The sequence below is a fragment of the Ammospiza caudacuta genome, chromosome 4 (genome assembly GCF_027887145.1).
Source record: "Ammospiza caudacuta isolate bAmmCau1 chromosome 4, bAmmCau1.pri, whole genome shotgun sequence".
Lineage (NCBI taxonomy): Eukaryota > Metazoa > Chordata > Aves > Passeriformes > Passerellidae > Ammospiza > Ammospiza caudacuta.
In genome coordinates this window covers 57,599,368-57,621,854 of record NC_080596.1, presented here as the reverse complement: position 1 = coordinate 57,621,854, position 22,487 = coordinate 57,599,368, and the positions used below count along the sequence as shown (strand labels likewise).

The window sequence follows — 22,487 nt, the reverse complement described above, 5'->3', positions numbered from 1 at the left end:
GGTGGAACACCTGCTCTTGTGTGTGTGAAGTGTCTTCTGTTCTGATTCTGGGAACATCTTGATAGTGTTGGAAATCACCAGAGAAGTCGAAATGGGATCTTGGAACTTGAAATGAAGAATTCTGCTGCATTTCTGAGTACTGAAATGAAGACAGAGAGAGCACAGCATGAGAAAGGTTAGAGGGGAGAAGCAGTACCTCAGGAACACTTGTTGGATGAAGGAGGCATGGTTTAATGAGACTGCTGGAGCCAAAGAACATGGTACTAGTAGTTGTGGAGCTTGGAGGGGAAAACCAGGAGTGAGGTGTGTCACATCAGAAAGGGGAAAGAGGAACTGAAGGGTTTTTTCCAGTGTTGCATATGCTCAACTGCTGTCATTCTAAATCTATTTTTTTACTAAGTTAGAGAAACAGCTTGCAAAGATGCTAATGCAGATTTAGCAGAGTATGCTTAGATAACAGAACTGAGGGAGGAAAGACAGATTTAGGGCAGTGTGCCTTAAATGGGTAACTGATACTGTAACAAATAAAGTAAGTGAATTTAATTCACAAACCACTGAGCTTAGTCCTCTGTAATTACTTTGTGTGACAAATCTGTCAAGCCACTGAGACAACTGGGTATTGATCCTTATTGAAGAGGGATCTTGTGTTCTGATATGTGAATCCTTTTGGCTCACAACAGGTGTGTGGATTTAAGATTCAGTTTTCCTTCCCATAGAGCCTGGCAATGGAAGGGGTGCAAATGGGTGCCCTGTGGTGAGAGCTGTTTTTCTAACCCGTACAGCTGTGAGCAGTATCTAAAATATTACTTTCTTTTGTGCTTTGACTGTTGGGTCATTTACAAAAAGAGATGTTGTATGGAGCTTCTTCCTTCTATTTTGGGATACCGATTCATGTCCGCTTCCCCAAAAATATGTGAAGTAATCCTTGCCTGACATAATTATATATGTTTCATCCATCACTCTGAAATTTGCTAGTTGATTTTGTCTTGTTCAAACTTTTGAACCTGGAGTGTTTTTAAATTTGGACAAATCAGTGAAACACTTGAACCCTTTTAAGAACTCCAGATGAAAATAAGTGTAAAACAATGACATTTATTCATTATCAGTTGGTAATACTTGTGAGCAATTGTTCACTCTTGAATTTGGATTTTATTGTCTCTTGTGGTTTGTGTAGCATTAACTGTACAGGCAAGACTTGCTCTAAAGCATGTCTATGCTGCAGAATTTTTCAGGATGGCTATTTTGATTGTCTAGGGTTGAAGAAGAAAAGACAAGCTCCAGCTGTGGGGAAGAAAACAGATTAAATACTTACAGTTCTGTGGGGCAGTGCAAGTACCTGAGGCACAGGCTCTTCAGGAGCACAGGCAGCGTTTCTGAGCCGTCCCTGCCAGTGTGGGAGCTGGAGCACACTGAGAGAAAAAAGGACAACTTTCTTTTTCTCCCCTAGGAAAGTGGTTGATTGAAAGGTGAGTGGGAAGAAAGCGAGTGCTGGAAAATCCCCTCTGCTCTGTATCTCGATGCCTGCCAGGCGTTTGAGCTGTGTGGGAATTGATTTATAACCTCTCTGGGAAGCTGGGAAATCTGACAAAGAGCGCTGCCACTGACAGCGGGGGAACAGGAAGTGACAAAGGAAACAAGTCATTGCCTCGGCGTCACTTTTGGCCACAGAGCGCTGCAGATGCACCCGCGCTTGGGCCAGGGCTGCTTTTCCTTCTGTGCTTTGGGCAGACGGCAGCTACAGCTGTGGCTTCCAACCTGGGATCCCCCAGAGGTGGGAGCAGCGCAGGGATGTTCCTGCCATGCCTGAGAGGGGTCAGAAGTTGTTGATGGCTTTGTCATCCCAAAGGAAACAATCGCTCGGTGGAACCGGCTGCAGAAAAACCATGTGTCGGCCGGACAAGGGCTCCAGGTTAGTGCTTTTGTGGCTTGTGTTCCTGTCATCTTGTCTCCTTCAGGTCGAGAGCAGACTGAAACTAAGAGTAGAATATGGTATCTGAGCTAAAATACCTTTAGCTGAACTAAAACACTTTAACTCATGCAGAAGATTAAATGATAAAGAATTGGAGTGGGAAGAGATTAGTTGGGTATTGGTTGAAAACTTGTCAGAAAAGAAAAGCAAGTTGAAGCAAGTTAAAGAGAGTAAATTTAGCTACACAGTGTATCTCAGGCTTATTTCTCCATTCCCTTTGTCTTGAAAGATTTTTTTTTACTTCAGTGTTTGTACTGTGCTATTAATCTTTCTGAGAGAGTATTGTGAAAGGGGCTGTTAGAAGTATTAAGAAATGGAATGTGTAACCAAAAAAAGTAGGAGAGATATGGAAAAGTATTTCAGAAGTATTGGAGAATGGTTAATAAATAGACAAGAGACCTGATAATTCTGCAGAAAGCAGTTTTAAGAACAGATGGTAAATGTTTAAATGCTTGAATCAGAGAAATCATTCTAACTCAGAATTGCTGAGAGCATATAGGGGAAACTTTTCATGTTCTGCAGTGTGTATTGCTGCCTCATTTTTGGTAAAGCCTGGATACTTCAGTCACCCTCTGCATGATTTGAAGAATATATTCATTTCTGTAAGTTATCTATTATGTATGTCATGTTATTTGGAAGTTATTTATTCAGAAGTAAACTAGCATCTGGCTTAGCTGGGCTTTACTTCCACATAAAACTTAAGGACTAGAGGTTATGAGATTACAGTTGTAAAACTTTTCAGATGTAGATGGCATAGAGAGCATTGTTACAAATTCAGATCGGGTTTACTTTCTGTACTGCAACTTTGGAGGCTATTTTTTTGGTTTTTTCCAGCATGACCACCAGGGCCAGATCATAAATATTATTATAACAAGTGAGAACTTTTAAAACAACTATTGGCAGCTGTAGTCTCAGAGAAGAGAGTAATATTTTTTTGCCTATATTCTGCAAGATGTGGAGATAATCACATCTGCCATATATTCTGCTGAAGTTAAGCAAGAACTGAGGGCTCTTCCAGGATGCAATCCTTAATTGAATCAACTTGTATTTGCTTTAATTGGGATGAATGCCAATAGCTCTTAGGGCCAAGAGGGGTAAGTGTTCTTCTACAATGTAATCCAGATTTTTAACCTGGCAGAATTTTACTTTTACTCATGGAGGGACTTTCAGCCTATAAAGTTATGCCCTAGCCTTCACTCTGGCTGTTCTCTATCCACTGAGTGAGGGATAGATTACAATTGCTTCACAGATGTATACATTTATCTAAAACACGATAACAGAAGTCTGCTATCCATTCAGAGTTTCAGCTTGGTAGCAGTACTATGATTCAGAAAACACTTCTGCATCTGAGTGGCCCTATCTTGGTTATGAGAAGAAGAAGTGCGTGAATTCACTTTTATTCATGCTGTTTAACTTTCAGGGTACTTTGAAATAAAAACTGGCTCATTGTGATAGTGTTTGAGAAAAGTATACTGATGCGATAGACTTGGGCTGACTTTACTGACACATGAGCAATACACTGCAATTTGGTTTGGTTTTCAGTCTGGTGGACCAGTTTGTATATAAGAAGCAGTTACAATAGTGATTATATAAGCTCTGTATCATGCTCCAGAGTGTTGATTGCACCATTCTGTCTTACCAAAAGCACCCTTGAACGATGAAGCACATCCTAGAAACTGCTGTTCTACTCTCTCCTGCTTCACTGCAGAGCCTTTCATCTCCCTCCCAGGCATAGAATTGTCACAGGGATCACCTGAGAAACAAAGTGATGCAAGACCTTTCCCTGACTGCTGCCATCCTCTTCTTGTTCAGAGGGTTCCATTCAATGGGGGAGAAGATTAATTCAATAGCCACGTGCAGTGGGTTTGGGACTTGGTGGAAAAACTGATTAAAAAATTTAAAAATATGCCTCTAGTTCCTTGGTGAGTGAGAAGAGAAATAAAGTGTGTAGCTATTACTAGAATCTTTTACCAGACAATGCATGTGGGATGTTGCCTTCTGTTTGTGACAGAGGATCAGTGTCAGAAGGAGCTTTGGCTGCACTGAGTGAGGCCTTTCTGTTAATTTGGTTGTCAGCCCTGTGGAAGAGGCTCTCCAATGCACCAGAGGTGAAAATCTGTAACTGGGGCTTTGGCTTGTAGTGTAAGAATGTGACTGCATAAGAAACAAGTGGGAAATGTCCCTCTGTTCTCAGTAATGCCAAAGTTAACAGTGACTTCAGTGACTGCTGTGGCACCTACCTGGTAATGCAGCATCCATCTGTTCTTGATGTAATCTGTTAAATAAGTTACAACAGGAATATCAAGAGTTGAAGGAACCGTTCAGTGAGCTAAAGGCCACCATACTATAGATGCTAAAACCACAAAAATCTTTGAGCTTCCATTTTTTCCTTCTCTTCCACCCCTACAATAAAGATTCTGAAGTTAGATTTGTGTTGACAGCTTTCTCCCAGCAGTGGGATGCAAAATAGCAACATCTGTCCTTACAGAACTGTTTTCTACAGTCAAGAAAAGAAGAAAAATCAGATTAGGTCTAGAGTCAAAGTAGTTAAATGCATTTTAGCAGCATAAGTGAAAGATTTCATCTCAGAATATTGAAGTCTTCCCTAAGTGTCTGCCATGTTCCTGCAAATGAAAGTGCTTGAGGAGTGTACAGATATGATGAGGAGTGTTATAAGCCACACTGAAATCCAGATAATAGGTTTAGCTGCCTCTAAATCTGTTGAAAAGCCTGGTGCATTAGATGGGCTCTTTAGTTCATGTAATCTGTACTTGATGTCATGGATTTCAGCTGTGTCTCTTTTTACTCACTTCTTTTATTCACTTAGCTGGGCTGGGGAAGTTCCACGTTTTGGTCTCTGTTTTCAGGACTGTTTTATAGTAAGTAGCCAAAAATAAGAAATTTTTGTGAAAAGGGGAAGCAGAACCTGATACTCGGCTGTCCTTTCCTGTCAGGTAAATCCCATAGTCTGCACACTGTAAAAATGGATTAATTTTTTTTTCTCTGTTTCCATAGTTTTCTTTCCTGTCTGCCTTAAGATCTGTTTTTTAAGGTAGAGGAGATAATGCCCATCCAGACATGCTTTAGTGAGTAGTCTGACTGGTGCACTCCCCTATAGAAGGCAAACATGACCAGTACAAATATTTCTGCTTTCTGTATTTACCTAGGATGCCATATACTTATTGCCAGTGTTTGACTTTGGCTTCCTAGAAATTTCAACTCACTGGTTGTTTTGGATAACTTCTCTGAGACATTGAACTCTGCCTCTTCTGATAGGTTTTCAGCCTACATACAGAACACTGAAAGAGTTTCATACCATGCACTGGGTGCTTCAGTCCTTTCTTTTGTTCTTTGTAGTAAAGATACAGAGGATTGGAGGACCTACGATGAACATGAAACTCTTGGATGGCATTGAGACTAATGTTGGAAAAGTAGCATCAGAATATAATCATCTGAATGAAAAGGTTTCATTTTTACTTAGTCTATTTTCTGAATGTAACTAGAAACAGACTGAAGTAACTTAAATTAAGTTCTAATGGTTAAACACTGTTGTGTGTATTCTTAAAAGAATAAGCCCAGTTGCCTTTGCAATCCTCATTTCAAGGAAATCACTCTTAGCAGTGCTCATGTGGTTTGGTGTCAGCAGCCAGCTGGGTAACACTCTCCTTTTCCCTCACTTCAACTGTTCTGCAAGATGTGGAGAAATAATTTGAAGGATTTAGGGGGGCAGGGGGAATGTTAGCTTCTGCTACTATTTTTTTATTTTTATTCTTAAAAGCTTAAAATACATGAGTAGCTCCTTTTTGGACACATTGCTGTTGCTAGAAATTTTGTTGTGGAGGAGGAGGAGGAAATAACTCAGCTTGGAAAGATCTCAGTCATTTAATAAGAGCAGGGAGGAAACAGCAGAAGGAAGGACACAGCTGAGTAGAACAAAAGCAACTTACTTTTTGGTGAGCAGGAAGGTCCAGGGGGAAAATTGGGATACCATGGTGTCTTGACACGTCTGCTATGGGAGCCTTTTAGGGCCTTGGATCCCATCTTCTCTGACTGTATCTGCTTCATAATACTGGAGACCAAAACCTAATTAATGTGGTTAAATCTTCTCGACTGCCTAGAGAATTTAATTTAGTTTAAACTCTCCTGGTAGAAATTGCTAGGAATTTCTCCCCTTTTCCACACATGCATCATCCCCAAACAGCAAACAGATCTAAATCCTAAACTGATCCTAAATGCAAGATCCATTCACTTGCATTTCTGTTTTCCCTAACCCATACAATGGATACACACTTTGCTGTTGCACCTCAACAAATCTGAAACACTTCCTTATTCTTTTCAGAATGGAAAAAGCAGTTTTAGGTTGGAGGGGCAAGTGCTTGGGTAGGGTGTTGTGCTGAGGCTCTTGGGTTCTATGCTGAGCCTCACAATTTACATCCCTTACTATCCCTTTTGGGAAAAGGAGAAATGAAGAAGATCCATTTAATTTCAGTCATGCTCTGAAAGTTTTTCAGTTCTAAACCATCATTCATTTATCAGAAACTAATTAACTGGAACTTCATTAGTTTGCCTTTCACCTTTACCTACACCTGATGGTAACAGATCCTTTTATGTCTAGGTCAAAATTCCCATTCTATCCACATGTGATTTCTTTTCCCCATGACACAGTAGGATTTTTAGCCTGGTTCTGTTAGTAGTTGAAGAAAGAAAGGGCTCATCATGATATATCAGAATAAGTTTCTACCTCAGAAACGAATCTATTTGGTTTAAGATGACAGCAGAAAGAGTGCTAACTGCAGAGATGCTTGGTGGAGGATTACATAAATAATTGATATATAAATCAAATGGAAGCCTGCAGGAATCTGAGAGTACCTTCATTTGCACAGTATGCTGTCACATGTAACAAACAGTATGAGATTATATACTAATCCTTTTAGTTAAAGAATTAAGAGTTAAAGAATAAAACATGTAAATATCTGGAGTAAGTAGTATTGGATGCTGCAGTTACTAAACCTTGACTTGATTCCCTTGTTGCACAGACAATGACATTTTCTGTATATACGTGTGTCATGTGGCACTTGGGAGAAGAAACCAATTTTATTTCCAGTCACCTGCCTGATTAAGCCTTGCAGTGTTATCTGGAGAATTTTTAAAACATAACCACTTAAGCAACATTTACTAAGCACTTTTCCTTTGTTTCAACAACTGTCAATCACTTTTGAGAGCTGTATAAAAATAAATCGGGGCTTTTTGCACCACGTTTTTTTATACATTACAAAGTTCCTGGAATCTTTGAACACCCTGTCTGTGTTACATTCTTGAGTGCTGAACCACATTAGTTGTTTGGAAAGCTTGTTTAAGGAAACAAGCTTTGCTTCTCAGTACTCATTCCTTAAAGTAAATCTGAGTTTTAAACTGTTTTTAATTATTCTAAATTGCAGAATGATGGCCTCGCAGGAGCAGGTCTGGCCAGTTCCAATGAAGGCAATTGGAGCACAAAACCTTCTGACAATGCCTGGAGGAGTCACCAAGTCAGGGTATCTTCATAAAAAAGGAGGCACCCAGCTGCAGATCCTCAAGTGTAAGTTGAATGAGGTATTAACTAAATTAAATGTTTTAAATGCTTGCCTCTGGGCCCAGTAACAGATTTTGTGTTAGCAGACTGTTGAAGCTGTTTTTCCACTTTGTATTGGAATACAATTTTACTGGAATATATATATGAAAGACTCCTATTGAAAGATTTTCCTTTAATTGCTTTGCAACTTTAAATCATAGATAATATATGTTGTGGTTGATTTTATTTTGCTTGTTTAGTTCTCTTGTCAAGTCCTTCACAAGTAAGATTTTCAAGACAAACAGATTCCCAGGATATGTATGTTTTCTGAAAGAAACTCCTACTCAGCTTTTTTTTTTTCCAGTTGGTTATTCTGTACTGGAAAAAATATTCCCATCTCCCACTGCTGTTGTGAAATGGAAATTTTCTCACTGCCAACATTGGGCTGTACTTAATAACAGTAATTTCTTCTGAAATCAGTGTTTATTTACATGGGGAAAAGTTCATATTTTGGGTTTATATATATGCTATTCATTTGGTATCCCTGTTTATACTGAAATGATGCTTATATAGTTAAGGACAAAGATTACTGCCTTTGATAAAGGAAGCAGTATTGGCCTCTTTCAAAAGAAGAAAACAGGATACCATTTTATTGGCAGGATTATGCACTTGAGGTGAAAGAAGAGAGGGAGATAATGGTTTGGGGATGGATGTAAACATGTGTTTGTACCCTGTGGCTGCCTTGCTGCTATTGCTTATTCCACTAATAAAGGAGCAGAGGTGCAGGTCAGGCCTGCAGTCTCTGAGGCTTCTTTTGAAGCTTTCAGATCAGCTGCCTCTCATGTGAGGGAATCAAATATTACCCTTAGTGCTGAAACTGCAAATGGACAGCTTCACTGTGTGGCTGATCATCAGTGAGCTGTCACTTAACTTGTTTGTGCTCATTTACAGTGATTCATATGACTACTAAGGTCTTAAACAATAGTTCTACACATGCTAAGAGGTTCTGGTTGTTCTGCTGCCCTTGCATTTATATTTTCATCACTTTTTATCTTTTTAGGGCCACTGAGATTTGTGATTATCCACGAGGGATGTATTTACTATTTTAAGAGCAGCACATCTGCATCTCCCCAGGGTGCATTTTCTTTGAAAGGTTACAACAGGTAAGTGCCAAGGAAGTTGTTAAACACCCAAGCTCCTTTTACTTAATGCTAGGGGCTATGGGTTTCATTTCTAATGAAGTTAAACACAGCTACATCTGTTGTTTGGGTTAAGCATTGATCTCAGATTTCAAGAAATTTATTCCTTTCAAATTGTATATATGACATTTCCTGTGCTTGGTGAGTGGATAGCCTTCTTTTTCTGTCATTTAACCAGTAAAGCTGTTTGAATTGCAATGGCCTTGCTCCTGTTACTGATTAATGCAGACTGCACATGCAGATAGATTCTTTCAGACAGACCTTCTTTGTTCTGTAGAGACCAGAAAGGAATCAGAAGAGAAAATTTATGGAGTTACTAATTCAGCAACTGTAGTTAGTGTTGAAACTGTATCAGCTACAGAGTGCTAAATAAGAGAATGCATGTGCAAAGTATCTGACTCATTTCACTACACATTTTTAATCTTTATATTTACTTTGCAAGTTGAAGACAGGACTATGTGGCTTTCAAGTTAGCCAATACTGTCAGAATCTGAATGCAGCAGAAGTACAAGGCCTACTAATAAAAGTCCAGCCTAACTTTAGGGAATTGCTGTTGAAATTGGTGCTAAGAAAGGTTTAGAGAGAAAGAGGGAGTGTAGAGAAATATCATTGTGTTGATCCTAACCACTGCAATTTTATGGTAATTGTATATGTGTACCTTTCGCTGTATAATATTCTCAGAGTTCTGGAACAAGGAATTGCCTTTTCTTAGATTGAGAGCTTTTCTAACAGAGCATGACAATGGCACATTTTTAAGGGAATGCACTTGTTAACATTGTAGCTAGTTAAAAATTCAAGGGTAATTTGTAGGAGAAATCCACACTGTAATTTTGTCATGATACCAATTTCTGCTATTAGCACAAATGTGAACAATACCATGGAATCTGTAAATGCTAGAGATTGTTCATTCCTTTTTATGTATCTTCATTCTAGCAGCCTTGGTTGGAATAGGGACCAGGTCTTGATTAATATAAGGCACAGAGAAACATTATTGAAAAAGAATTTGAACAGAAAGCATTGTTAGATTGAGTAGTTGCATAAGGGGTTTTTAGGTTTTTCTTCCCCCTAGGATCCCCAAATGAAGAAATTCGTTACACACATGAAAAAGAAAGTGGTTAAGTTATGCTTACTTTAATAAAAAATGTGCAAGAAAGTGTTTATAAGGGAAACATGTAAAAATGAAGTTTGCTTCTATTATTAGTTTTTCCTTATTTTCATGGGAAATGTTTTGATTTCCCTTCTGAAATAGTGACTTCTTGAAATAAGGGCCACAAGCACCCTGAGTACCTCTTGCAGTGTGTGGTGCTTATGAATGAGTGTGATTAATTAACTCTTGAACAGGCCAAAGCAGCTGTTTATAAAGGTCTGGCTGGGGGATTAACCAGTGCTCTTCCTTTTGTATTGTCCCTTCTACCACAATAATGGAGAAGTACTGCAAATGCACAAATGGGGATTTCTGTGGTGATTTTCTGGGCTTGGGGATATTTTCCACAAGGCAAAACTGGTCAATGAAACTGCTTTCTGTCAGTGTTTATGCCCTGCATAGCAGCATTAACTCTAAATGAAGATGTTTCTGTATTGGTTGCTCTGTTTCTCAGGGTGATGCGGGCAGCTGAGGAGACAACATCAAGCAACGTGTTTCCTTTCAAGTTGGTTCACATAAGCAAGAAGCACAGGACGTGGTTTTTTTCAGCTTCTTCTGAAGATGAAAGAAAGGTAACTTTCTTCTTTTGCAACAGCATTTTCTTTGAAGCAAAAAGAGAATCCTGTACTTCCCTAAAATCTAAATGAACTGGAAATGCAGCTGAAATTTGCATACCTGGTTCTTGAGCTCCTCTGAAAATCATGTCTGAAGTTTTAACCATTAACTTAATGTTAATTTAACTTGTAATTTAGGGAATGGCTGTGACATACTAGATAGTATGGGTTTCTCCATATTTCATAAATATTCCATATTTATTTTTCATCAAGTAAAAAGTAATAATGCGTAAGACTTTGATAAATTCTGAAAACTGTTCAGTGAAATCTCTCACTCATAAACATACTCTGAATATATATCTGGCTTTAGGAATAACAGTCTGAAATTTGCAAACTGAAAATTTAGTACTTCAGTAGGTTCCTACGGCATTTTAGATAGTCAAAACATTTGACTGCTGAGGCTTTTCAATAAAAAAGCAATGGATAAATATTATTTCAATGTATGTTCCCTGCACAATTATTCTGATCTTACAGAGGACAAGATACATCTGCATTTAATGATTTAAAAATTGATGTGTTGAATGTTGTATTTTCATTTTTGTTTAGAATTGGATGCTATCCTTGAGAAGGGAAATTGGTCACTACCATGAGAAGAAAGAAATAATAACAGAATTTAGGTATAAACCTTTATTCTTTATTGGCTTTTTTATCCCTTTTGCATTAGCTCTTTACAGTGGTGTTTTAGGCTTTTTGCACCTACAAGTAATTTTCTGTTAAATAAGAGCAGGCACAGTAAGACCCAAGAGGAAAATCCCATCCCAATTTATACTTTAAAGAACATGAAGAAAACCCCAAATCTTTAAACAAAGAGCACTTTCAATGTCAGCTTTGTGTAATAGAAATGAAATCTTTCAAAAGACAGCAACAACATATCTGACTGTTAACTGGGAAATAGGAACAGATTGCTTCTGCTTTTCCAGCATTCCTTTCCAGTGCTGCAGTCCTGCTAAACAGAAGTAACTCTGTCCTTTCTCTTGCAGTGACTCTGGTTCTGATGCTGACAGTTTCTATGGCTCAGTAGAACGTCCCATTGACATCAAGTATTCCCATCATTCAGCAGATAATGAAGGTGACAAATTCAGACACTGATAAATAAGGCTTCTTTGTTGCTGATTTATTTCTTCTGAATTCTGCAGGAATTATTCCCATAGTTTAAGTAAACTGATCCAATTTGTAACTGGTGTTTTTTTACAAGGTGTATCTCTGTAGTTTTAAATCAGCAACAGATATTCTCGCCATTAACTGTTGACACAAATAAAGAATTTCAGATCCTTTAAGGAGGCTGATTAAAAGTGAGACAGAAAGCCTGTCAGGCAGACATTCACAGCATATTTCAACAGCTCATTTCCTAGTCAAGAAAAATGTTTGTGAAAACCAACATGAGAAACCTTGCCTTGAGGTTCAGCAGGGATCCTTTCCTTTGCCTTTCCCCCTCTGTCCTTTCAGATTTCCAAGGGCAATGTTGATGGGAGCAAGTCCTCTCATTTCCTGAAAGGAAATTCCTGATTATTCTGCAGGAATGGGTCTTGTAGGAAATCCTGTTCCATTGCTGCAAGCAGAGCAGACTTATCAGCATTTCATGTGGGGTTGCAGTTTAGTCCTTCTGATTTTATGGGAGAGGAGGCTTGTATACAAGATAAATGATGATAAGAGGCCTGGTAGGAGTTTAAATTAGGAAAATTAGAATAACTGATTTTTATCAGATAGTATTACCTATTTTTAGGGCATTCCTCTGCATGTTGTCCTTCAGGCTCCTCTTATAATCAATGATCAGAGATTACTGCCTAGAAGTAACATGTTTTTTGTGGCTTGGTTATTCTGATTTACAGTTAAAGGCAACATGGAAACCACTTAAGCAGTTTGTTGTGGTGCCTATTGTTTGTTGTTGTTGTTGCCAGAGCAAGGCAAAATAATTAAATTTGTTTTGTGGATCACTAAGCTTGTTTAATCTTCCAAATTGCAAAATCCTAAGTTTTTCTGTGGTATGGTTAAATTCTGTGAGTTTTGTTTTTTTTTTTTTCCAAGTACTTTTGTCAATGCATCCATGTGGTTGTGTCTCTGCAACTTATTTGAACTTCTCTCAGGAAGGCTGGAACACTAGAAAGGGTCACCAAAAAATAATTTTTTCAACTTGTAAGTTGAAAAAAAAATTTAACGTGCAGTGTACTTGATTTGCCTCTGTTATAAGAGATGGCTTTTTTAATTGACATGAAAAATTAAGGAAACACCTAGAGAGCAGAGAGATGGATCCAAACTATTAATTTTTTTCACCTCTTCAGAAAAAAATACCTGAAAAATATCTGTTTTAAGGAGCCCTAAGTACTTGATATACTCTTTCTTAGCTTTCCTAGCTCCCAAGAGTATTTTTCAGAGTCTGACACACTGATTTTTATCTGCAGATTATGACCAGGAGGAAGAGGATGAGTCTTATTTGCAGCCAGATACTTCTGACATAGTGAAAGATGGTAAGTGATTTCTTTGATTCCCCATGAAAGGCCCCCAGTGAAGGCAATATTCATGTGGAATGCCAGGTTATTGTCTTGTATTAGTCATTACTATTCCAGCTGGTAGAATAACTGAAGTAATGAGGTATCTAATCCTGAGAGGTATTTAGGGTCAGGAGTTTGTAATAACAGCAGTAACCATTTACAGAAAGCATGTAATTTCTTTAGGGGTGTTTTCTTGGAGCCTCCTGCCTGGAGTGACCTGTATGTGGTCATCAGTCTGGAGCAGCAATAATGTTTTTAAGGAAAAAACAATACAAAGTGAAGTCTTTGCTAAGCCATAGTAGGCCATCATGCCTGAAGAAAAATAGCAGGAGTTTATTACCTAGAACTTTCAGAATTCTGCTGAAAGTTAAATGCTTATCCAGCCTGTTGAGTACTGTCAGACCCTATGCCAGTGAAATACCTTAGATCACATAGAAAATTGATTTGAGCAGTCTCCTTTGATGACATACTGTATTCCCCCTCAGTGTGTCACATTTTTTATTTTTCTTTCTGCAGACATGGTGCTGCCCCCTGCGTACCCACCTCCGCCCGTTCCTCACTTCAGGAAATCTCCCTACTCTGAAGCAAGGGCACATTCCTACTCTGGCAAACCAAGTGCACCAGTACCACCACCCCCTCCTAAGAGGAGCTTACCTGAAATCAAACTAGAGCCACCCCCTGTGCCCCCTTTACCTGTGTTCAAAAAGCCTGCAAGTGGCAAAGAGTCTCACCCGCTGCCCCCAGAGCCTGCGCCTCCAGCCCCAGCCCTTGCTCCTCCAGAAGCATGTGAGAAGCTGAAAACCTTAAACCTTTCCCCACGGACTCCTCCTCCTCTGCCAGCCAACAAACCCAAGTTGTCACAGCTTAATGAAAAGCTAGCAGAGCCCAAAGTGCCAAGGGAACATGGTAAACCTGGACTGTTTGTGCCACCCGTGCTCCCAAAGCCACATGTGCCAAGCCACCAGCCCCCTGCAGTCAAGCCCAGAACAGAGAAATCTTTAGGTCCCCAGTTACAGTAAGTATGAAAACACAATGCACTATTTTTTTCAGTCACTTATTAGTTAACAAGTTTAGGCATACTCAGATTCATACCAACATCTGTGTCTCTTCCCTGCACCATCCCTCTCTCTGTTGTGCTTTTTTTGCCTGTTATTTGAAAATCTGCAGTGAATCAGCTGATCTGGTTGGACCTGTTCTGTGCAGGAGCTTGGACTAAATGATCTCTAGAGGTCTCTCCTTACCCAAATTAATTTGTGATTATCTAAATTAATCTGCAAGTACTGCCTCCAGCTCTGGGGCCCCCAAAACAAGAAAGAAACTGTTGAAACTGGTCCAGAGGAGGCCACTGAGCTGATGTGAGGGCTGGAGCGCCTCTCCTAAGAGGACAGGCTGGCAGAGTTGGGATAGTTCAGCCTGGAGAAGAGAAGGCTCTGGGGAGACTCTTAGAATGCCTTCCAGTACCTAGAAGAGCTACAAAAGAGCTGGAGAGGGACTTTTGACATGGGCATGGAGTGCTAGGACAAGGGGGAATGTCTTTAAACCGAAAGAGGGGAGGTGTAGGTTCAGATTAGATATTGGGAATAAATTATTCACTGGGAGGGTGGTGAGGCATTGGCACAGATTGACACAACCTGTGGCTGCCCCATCCCTGGAAGGGCCACATTGGATGGAGCTCCAATCAACCTAGTCTAGTGAAAGGTGTCCCTGTCCATGGCATGAGGGCTAGAATAAGATGGTCTTTAAGGTCCTTTCCATCCTAAACCATTCTAGGATTATATTATTTGGAGGTTAAACTGAAGCTTCAGTTCTAGTTTTGCTATTCCTTCAGTGTTTAGTGTAAATTTGTTTTGCTTTCCTGATGAGATATCCTTCAGTTTTCATTCTGTTTCTGCCAGGAGATCACCACCAGATGGACAGAGTTTTAGAAGTTTTTCATTTGAAAAACCAGCACTACCCTCCAAGCCAAGCCAACCTGATGATGACTCTGATGATGATTATGAAAAAGTAAGAGGAAGCAGATGATCCATTCTAAAAGAATATTTTTTTCCTTGGTTATGTATATCTTTGGGAACATTTAAAGTGCATTATTTCAGGACAAGAGTTGTTTTCTGAAAACATAGTGTTGTGCATTTTTTTTCATTTCTTTTTGAGCTTTAGTGAATGCCTTGATAAGTTACAGAGTTTAACATTGGAGAAAGAAGTGAAAAGTAAAGATTAAATCACTGTTAATAATTTTAGATTATGGCTGTAGCTTATTTGCATAACAAGTTGCTAGGGATTTGAGTTGTCATTGACTTAATGGTGATTTATTTTCTTTGCATTTTTTTACAGGTTGGGCTGCCTGTTTCAATATTTCTTAATACCTCTGAATCCTTTGAAGTTGAAAGGTAAAATGTGATTTTAAAATAGTTCCTTAGAAGTCCTACAAAAACCTGTACTGAACTGTAATCCAAAGATAATTCTGATAACTTGTGTTTAAAGCACGCACTGAAGTGTTTAATATGCAAATCACTTTCTAGATAAATTAGTTCAGTGCTGATATATCAATTGACAGATGAGAATGCAATGTGATTTGGCTCCATCTGGAGGAGGCTGTTTTGCCAGGATGCTGGATGGACCAGAGAGCCAGATGATCTGTGCTGCACTGCTGGTTCAGGTGCTAGAACAGTGACTTTGTTTCACCTATGATCTACTATGAATTATTACACCCAGACCAGATATTTGTATTGAGAATTTTAAGACTGTAGGTATTTGATTTTCTGAGTGCTAATAATGTCATGTACATGAATGATTGTAATATATGTCATTGTTTATTCTTTTTAGGATATTTAAAGCTAGTAGCCCACAAGGACAACCACAAAATGGATTGTACTGTATTAGGAACTCATCTACTAAGCCTGGAAAGGTAAATTGCAATTTTTGAGTCTAACCCCCAAAAAACTTCTTGATTGAGATATACTGCATTTTATATATGTTAAAAGTACTTAACAATTTAGATGTGGTCTTTTCTTAAAGCAAGCAAATATGAGAGAATCCCTATCATAGTGTCAGTGATTGTAAAAAAACTTTTTGGCCTTAATTTTAATTAATTCCTTAATAATACCTTGACTTAGAAGAGCTTGGTGGCATAGACTGAATACATTGCATTTTTCTTCTTCAAGGTATTGGTTGTATGGGATGAACCTGCAGGAAAAGTGAGAAACTACAGAATCTTTGAAAAGGTCAGTAGCTGCACTACACTTGCATCTTTAGATTATATATGTCAGTGTGTATTAAAAGGGGGGGATGCATATAGGTAAATACCAGAATTAACAAGTCAAGTCTAAATTTGTTCCCACCTCTGACAGTAAAAATCAGCTGATTTACAAATATCTGATCTAGGATAAAAGTTCAAGTACTCAGATCTGGGCTTTTTAATTGCTGTATTATATATCATCACAAATTTCAGCCCCAGTCAAATCCTAGTAAATTCCTGAGTTTAATTTGGACTTATTTGTGTGACTGACTAGTTTGCAAAGGAATAGTGTATTTGAAGGAACTTAGTTCTGATGATGATGATGTTCTGGCCCTTTTCCTTTAGACATTGAGCTAGAAACACTACTGTCAATGGTTACATTTGTTTTTTCTACAACAGGATGGCAAGTTTTACCTGGATTCAGACATCCTGTTTTTGAACATGGGAAGTTTGGTGGAATACTACAGCACTCATGTCTTACCCAGTCATGACAGCCTGATTCTCAGGTGTCCTTATGGTTACTCCAAGCCAAGGTGACAGGACAGCCATGGCTCAGTGCCACCCTGCTGCCCCTGAGGACAAGACTCTCCCTGCTGGACATCCCGCTGTTTGCACACACAAACTGGGTCTGTGTCCACCTTTTATTATTCTCTCATAAATTGGTATATAAATTCCATTTAATGAACTTCTGGTAAAACCTTAGAGTCCAGATCAGTGGATTTTATGGTCTTTTTCTTTACAAAGATCTGAACTGATTGTGCTGTGAAAGCTGTCCAAGATACCCACACCTTTTATAAAACTGCTGCTATTACTAATCTCCTTGGAATGTCGAAGATGAACATGAACAGAGAAGTGATCTGAACACAGCTGATCTAGAAAATGGACACTTCTGAAATTATGTCAGAATTTATTTGTGACAGGGAATACTAATAATCTGACTTGGAGGTACTACTCCTAAAGTCAGCATTGGTGCTCAACTGAGATATTTTGTATTACTTGTATAGCTGATGTGTACATAATGAAGATTCCTGTGCAAATTATTTTATTTACTATAGGTAAAGATGATCAGGAAATCAGGCTTTTTTTTAAGCCACCTCTTATACCCTTGTACCTTCTGAGTACAGTAATCACTATCAGGTACTGTCTGGCTGATATGGGTGTGGCATACACATACTGCTTCATGCCATGCACTTCAGAGAAGTGTGGGACAATATTGATTTGGCTTTCATGGGAGCTCCATTGTCTGGTTCTGAACTGGAAGGGTTCCTGCCACTGGTATTTTTAAAGGGAAAAGAGAAAGGGCTACTTCAGATTTTGGGGGAAGGGAAGGGAGCCATTTGAATGCTCCAAATTCCAATTAACAGTTTGATCTCATGTTGCCATAGTCAAAGTTTCTTTAAAAGAAAGCACAAAAAAACACCTGAAACCATGATTGTGATGCTACTATCAATCCAAAAATCTTTGTGGTCACACTTTGCTGTCAGCCAGCTGCATTCTTTTCTATATAGGGCAAGACACACTACCCTAGTCTGCTACCAAGACTTCTTTTTTTATTAAAATTTCTACTCTGTTTGTAGTTGCATGCAAAACAAAATCTGTCTTTAATCTATTGTCAGTGATAGACATTACCAGGGTGCTTTTAACATTTATTCCCTAATATTTTTGGGACAGGTATCTTAAATCAAAGGGCTTGATATTTATGCCAAAATTACTCAATTTCTCCTCCATATTAAAATTCAGGAATAAATTTAGTAACGTCTTAAGTAATTCTGTTGATTCAAAAATAATGTCATAATGGTATCATACTCTAATACTTGTAATAATAGTAAAAAAAAATCTGTCACTCCTGAAACAGGAGAAGGCATCTAGTTTTTATCAGTCTGAATTTGTATTCATAAACTTCTTTTTCTGTTACCCTTTAAAAGTTTATTCATGCCCATTTTAATCTTGTTACCATTAGATGGCCACAACTTTAAAATCATTTAAAAAAATAATCAGAATTTGCTTTTTATGAAAACAATAAACCAGGATTTAGTCCCTAGGGAATTTTTCTTACTAATCAGATGGAATATGAGGATCATATACAGGAACTGAGGCAGGAAATTCTGCTTCCATCTTTTTCAAGAGACACAGACATAACACAGTATCAGTCTTTTGATCCCTGTTCCCACCGTAATAGGGCTTATGTGTGTAAAGAATGTGAAGTACTTAAAATTTAGATTCTCTTGAATGCTGGAAATTTTTAATTTTATTCCTTTTATTTTAAATTAGTATCCCTGTGATGCACTATCCTGACATTGATCTCTCTAAAGAAGGCTCAGCCAAGACAGAATGTAAAAACACTTCTTTGGCAAATATTTTTATGTATATCAGAGTACGTTCAAGTTTCTTGCAATATTCACACCTGTCTACAGAGTAAGATTTTCTCTGTCTGAGAACAATTGACTGCATTGTGTCATTACAATGTTATTTATAGTATGCTCTCTTTGGGGCCCTATTCAGATATTTGATTGTTTGCTCAACTTATACTCAGAAGATTTTTAAATTGTAAACATCCATTTAAACCCTAACACACTCTTTACCTGTGTAATACAAGAGTTGCAGATATGTAAATTTTTGTGTAATTTCCTTTTTGTATCTAAATGTGTAGATTTCTGAAATGGATAAACTTTCAATGCCAGTCTACCTCATTTTGTGCAGTTGTCTTTAATTTCATGGGGGTGGGTTCTGATGCTTTTGTTCATACCCGTGTTCTTCTAATAGTGGAGTTAGAGGAATTAATTTTCAGTATTCCTAAGAAGCAAATCTTCATGTTCTAAACAAATCTGCAATCATTTATATTCTTTCTTGCTCTTGCCCCTACATACTAGTCTAGTCTGTTTTATAACAAATCAGGTGAGTTTCTGGTGTTTGTAGAGAGGAAAGACACAGCCACAATGCATGGCTCAGTATGTCTCCTGTATTTCTCAATAATCTGCCTCTCCTTGTTCCTTCACCACAAAGCAGCCTTTGTGTCTACAACCTCCTACAAACTCCTTAGCTTTCAAATAGTTTGTGGGGAATTGTAAAAACAGCATTTGATGTGCAAAAATAATGTAGTTCATGAATTTTGGAATATCCAAGTAAAAGTCATTGATACTAATTTGGAAAAAGTCTTGCCTCCTGTGACTCCAGGTAAAAGTGTTACAGGTCATATCTGGATGGGGATTTCTGTTCTAGGAAAAAAAAATAGAGTGCTTTTGAAAATAAAACAAGGGACAATCAATGGCAGCATGTCATAAAAAGTGAACCAATATCCAAACAATTTTTCTATGACAATAGAGGTGCTTTGTGTCAGCAGTCAAGCTTTCCCCACCTCAGAACTTCAGTTTTCACAAGAAGGTGAGTAAGTAGCAAGAGTATTTGTGGCCTCAAGTGGCTTCATCCTTTGGAACATGTAAAAGGGCACTGAAGATTTCAGGAGCTGAAAGTGTGATTATGTAGAATTTGGGGACATCTGCTGGTCAGCCTGTTCCACACAGGGATCCACACAACAGGAATCCAGCAGCTGAGCATGTGTGTGCAAGTCATTTGGGACAAATCAATCTTAAGTGACTTCAGATAGAAGCTAGAGATCAAAGCTAACTTCAAGTGGAAACTTAACAGGCTGGGTCTTTGAAACTTAAGACTCTTTTGGCATATTTGCCTCAAATAAGTAACAATATTGTTTAGCAGAATTACTCATCTGAATGTCTTCTAACCTAAAGAACAAAGAGATAAATTAATCTTTGTGTTTAAATTATTCTTGAAATATACTTTGAGGTAGAATTTACATAGTGGACCTCTGAGCACCACCTAAATTTATGCACATCGTGGAACATTAGGCAGCTGTTCTGAACATGAAATACTTGACCTGGCAGCAAGCAAATGTTGCAACAGTTTCCATCTTATGAAATACCTCCTTGAAGTCAAAGAGGGTTTTTTTCCCTAACAGTGGGAGTGCTTGGGATGGCCACAATTACAGACCCCTAAGTGGGAGAGCTTATAGTCCTTTTACTCTATTTAAGTACTAAAATATCAAGTACCAAACACTACTAGAACTTCTAGATGGGGAGCATTTGAGCTCACTTTAAAATTGCATGGGCTGAAGTGATTATGTTGAGCAGGCTTCAGGCATAAGCCTTGGAGCACAGCCACCTCCAAATCTATTCCTCAGGGTTCCCATTCCTGTGTTGTAATTCCAGGATGGTCATTACTATCCCTCACTTGTACCTTCCTCCCTACAGTGTCCAGTTCCCAGGAAGGGGGTAATTCAACATGTCAGGCTGATGACATGGGCATGTAATCTTGGAGATATCAAAGAATCACTTCTAATGTGGTTTTACTCACACATATCTCTCCTGGAGAGATATGCACAGAAATGACAGTGATAAAAACCATTTGAAGGATTAGATCACTGGATATCTAAAACAAGGGAAAAAGGCATTTAACCCTTGAGTTACCACCTTCCCTGCCTTTGAACAACCACTTCATACAAGCTCCTGCTGGGCACTATCCCAGCAGAGCTGGTTCTTGGACTGGCTGCACTGAAATTCTGGCCTGGACAGCCTTTTGCATGGAGTTTTGCACCTCTGCTGAAGGCCAGTCATGTGAAAGGGCCACCAGAGCAGCACAGAAAACAGGAGAGTCTGTCCCATGGAAAGTTATTAAAGAGTTTTATTACAGGGCTAATATGGAAAGGTGCTCCAGCTGTGGCTTCACAGCTGTCTGTTTTAGGCTTCACTGATTATGTTGTGCTTTAATTTACATTAATTTGCACTGTGCTAACATTCATGCTGATTTATTTTTCCAAGAAAATGACAGCCACACCCTAACCATGGGAGTACTGCTGAAAATGTGCCATTCAAAAATTAAATGTGAGTTTAGGGAATTAAAAATTTGATATTCTAATATTACAAAGCTTCTCTCAAGATTAATTAACTTTCTACTGTATATAATAATTAAAATAGTAACTACCTTAAAATATTTTTCTTATGCTTCTCAGCCCTCCTCATTAGATTGAACTTACCCTGATATGATTTTCCTTTCTCTGCTTTACCCTCTTGAGTCTGCTTGTAGTTCTAAAGTTAGTTCAAAAGTTCTAACTTCTTTTAATGACATTTTTACTTCTCCTCCTAATTAAGGATGAAGATGTCATTACAGAGCAGCTAAAAACAATTTCAGCAGCTCTAGTCACACTGGAATTCATGTAGAAGCAGCTAGAAGAAAACATACAACTAGAAGGCAGATGATATTCAGGAAGTCATAGATGTTGCAATTAAATTAATTGGCTTTACTTGGAAAAGCATTTTGGAAAAACAAGCCCTAACCTTCACAAAGGCTATTGCAACATTAAAAGAGAATTCTGGTTGCTGGAGTTCCTTTGTGTAAAGCAATCATTGCACTTTTGCTTCTGTGTAACTGCAACTGCTGTTAACCAGCCTGAACCATGCAGCTCCATTTGCATTTTATCTCAATCATCTATAAAAATTTCCCATATCCCCTTAGCATAAAGTCAATATTTTTCAAACTTAAAACCCAAAGTGGCCTCTCAGATTAAGATTGAATAAAATTTGGCAACACTTAGTATCAGCCTATTCCAGCTGCTCCGCCCTTTTGCCCACCTGCTGTTTAGGTTCCCTAATTTTTATTTTTTTCCAGCTCAAACAAACCTCAGATGTGTCTTTGTTTGGCTGTGTAGAGAGATGAAAGTAGACCAGACATAATCTTTCTATTGAACCTACATTAAAATTGTTTCTACATGCTATTTTCAGTCCATTAGAAAGTTTTCCTTCCTTGCACAAATGAGTAAAATTCAAAAAAGAGCTCCCTCTGAAGAAAAAGAATTCATGTGCTTCAGACATAACCTTACATACAATGACCAACTTTAGTAATACTACAAATAAGCCATGAGATATTACTGGTGTTGTGCACAGCTGAAATGAAGAGAACCCCTTACATAACTTTGAAAAAGGCATTTAAATGCAGTCATTTCAAAGACAAATCCCTCATGAGCTTTTCACTAGTAATGCTGCATGTGTGTAAGCTCCCTTGTCCCATTTCCAGCAGTCCTGGGTGCCAGTGAGAGAGGCAGCACTCATGGGCCTGTTCTTGGGGTATTTTGTACAGGTAACTTGTTTGTCCTCACACACCCTCCCAACACTCCAACTGTGGTAGGACTGGCCAGGGCCTGGCTTTTACTTTGCTGGCACAAGGAAATTTTGCTGTTAAGACTCTCCTTTTGAAGACCCATGGAAAAAGCAACAGA

At 38.5% G+C, this 22,487-nt stretch overlaps 1 protein-coding gene across 1 annotated transcript; it reads left to right on the top strand.

The window, feature by feature from the left end:
- The first annotated feature begins 1,403 nt into the window (after positions 1–1,403).
- Positions 1,404–18,874, top strand: SH3BP2 (SH3 domain binding protein 2). Its single transcript, XM_058803682.1, has 13 exons — positions 1,404–1,466; positions 7,408–7,547; positions 8,581–8,683; positions 10,318–10,435; positions 11,024–11,094; positions 11,458–11,546; positions 12,877–12,942; positions 13,483–13,981; positions 14,862–14,970; positions 15,298–15,353; positions 15,790–15,871; positions 16,128–16,187; positions 16,601–18,874. The coding sequence occupies exons 2-13, from the start codon at positions 7,409–7,411 to the stop codon at positions 16,736–16,738; spliced, it is 1,530 nt and encodes a 509-aa protein (XP_058659665.1). The 5' UTR covers positions 1,404–1,466; position 7,408; the 3' UTR covers positions 16,739–18,874.
- The last annotated feature ends 3,613 nt before the right edge of the window (positions 18,875–22,487 follow it).

What these genes read in the sequence shown, in the direction of transcription:
- SH3BP2 (XM_058803682.1), top strand. Translation starts at nt 7,409, where the DNA reads ATGATGGCCTCGCAGGAGCAGGTCTGGCCAGTTCCAATGAAGGCAATT. An exon ending in TCTTTGAAAGGTTACAACAG is followed by an intron (nt 8,684 to 10,317) that starts GTAAGTGCCAAG and finishes TCTGTTTCTCAG; the next exon opens with GGTGATGCGGGCAGCTGAGG. An exon ending in TCATTCAGCAGATAATGAAG is followed by an intron (nt 11,547 to 12,876) that starts GTGACAAATTCA and finishes TTTTATCTGCAG; the next exon opens with ATTATGACCAGGAGGAAGAG.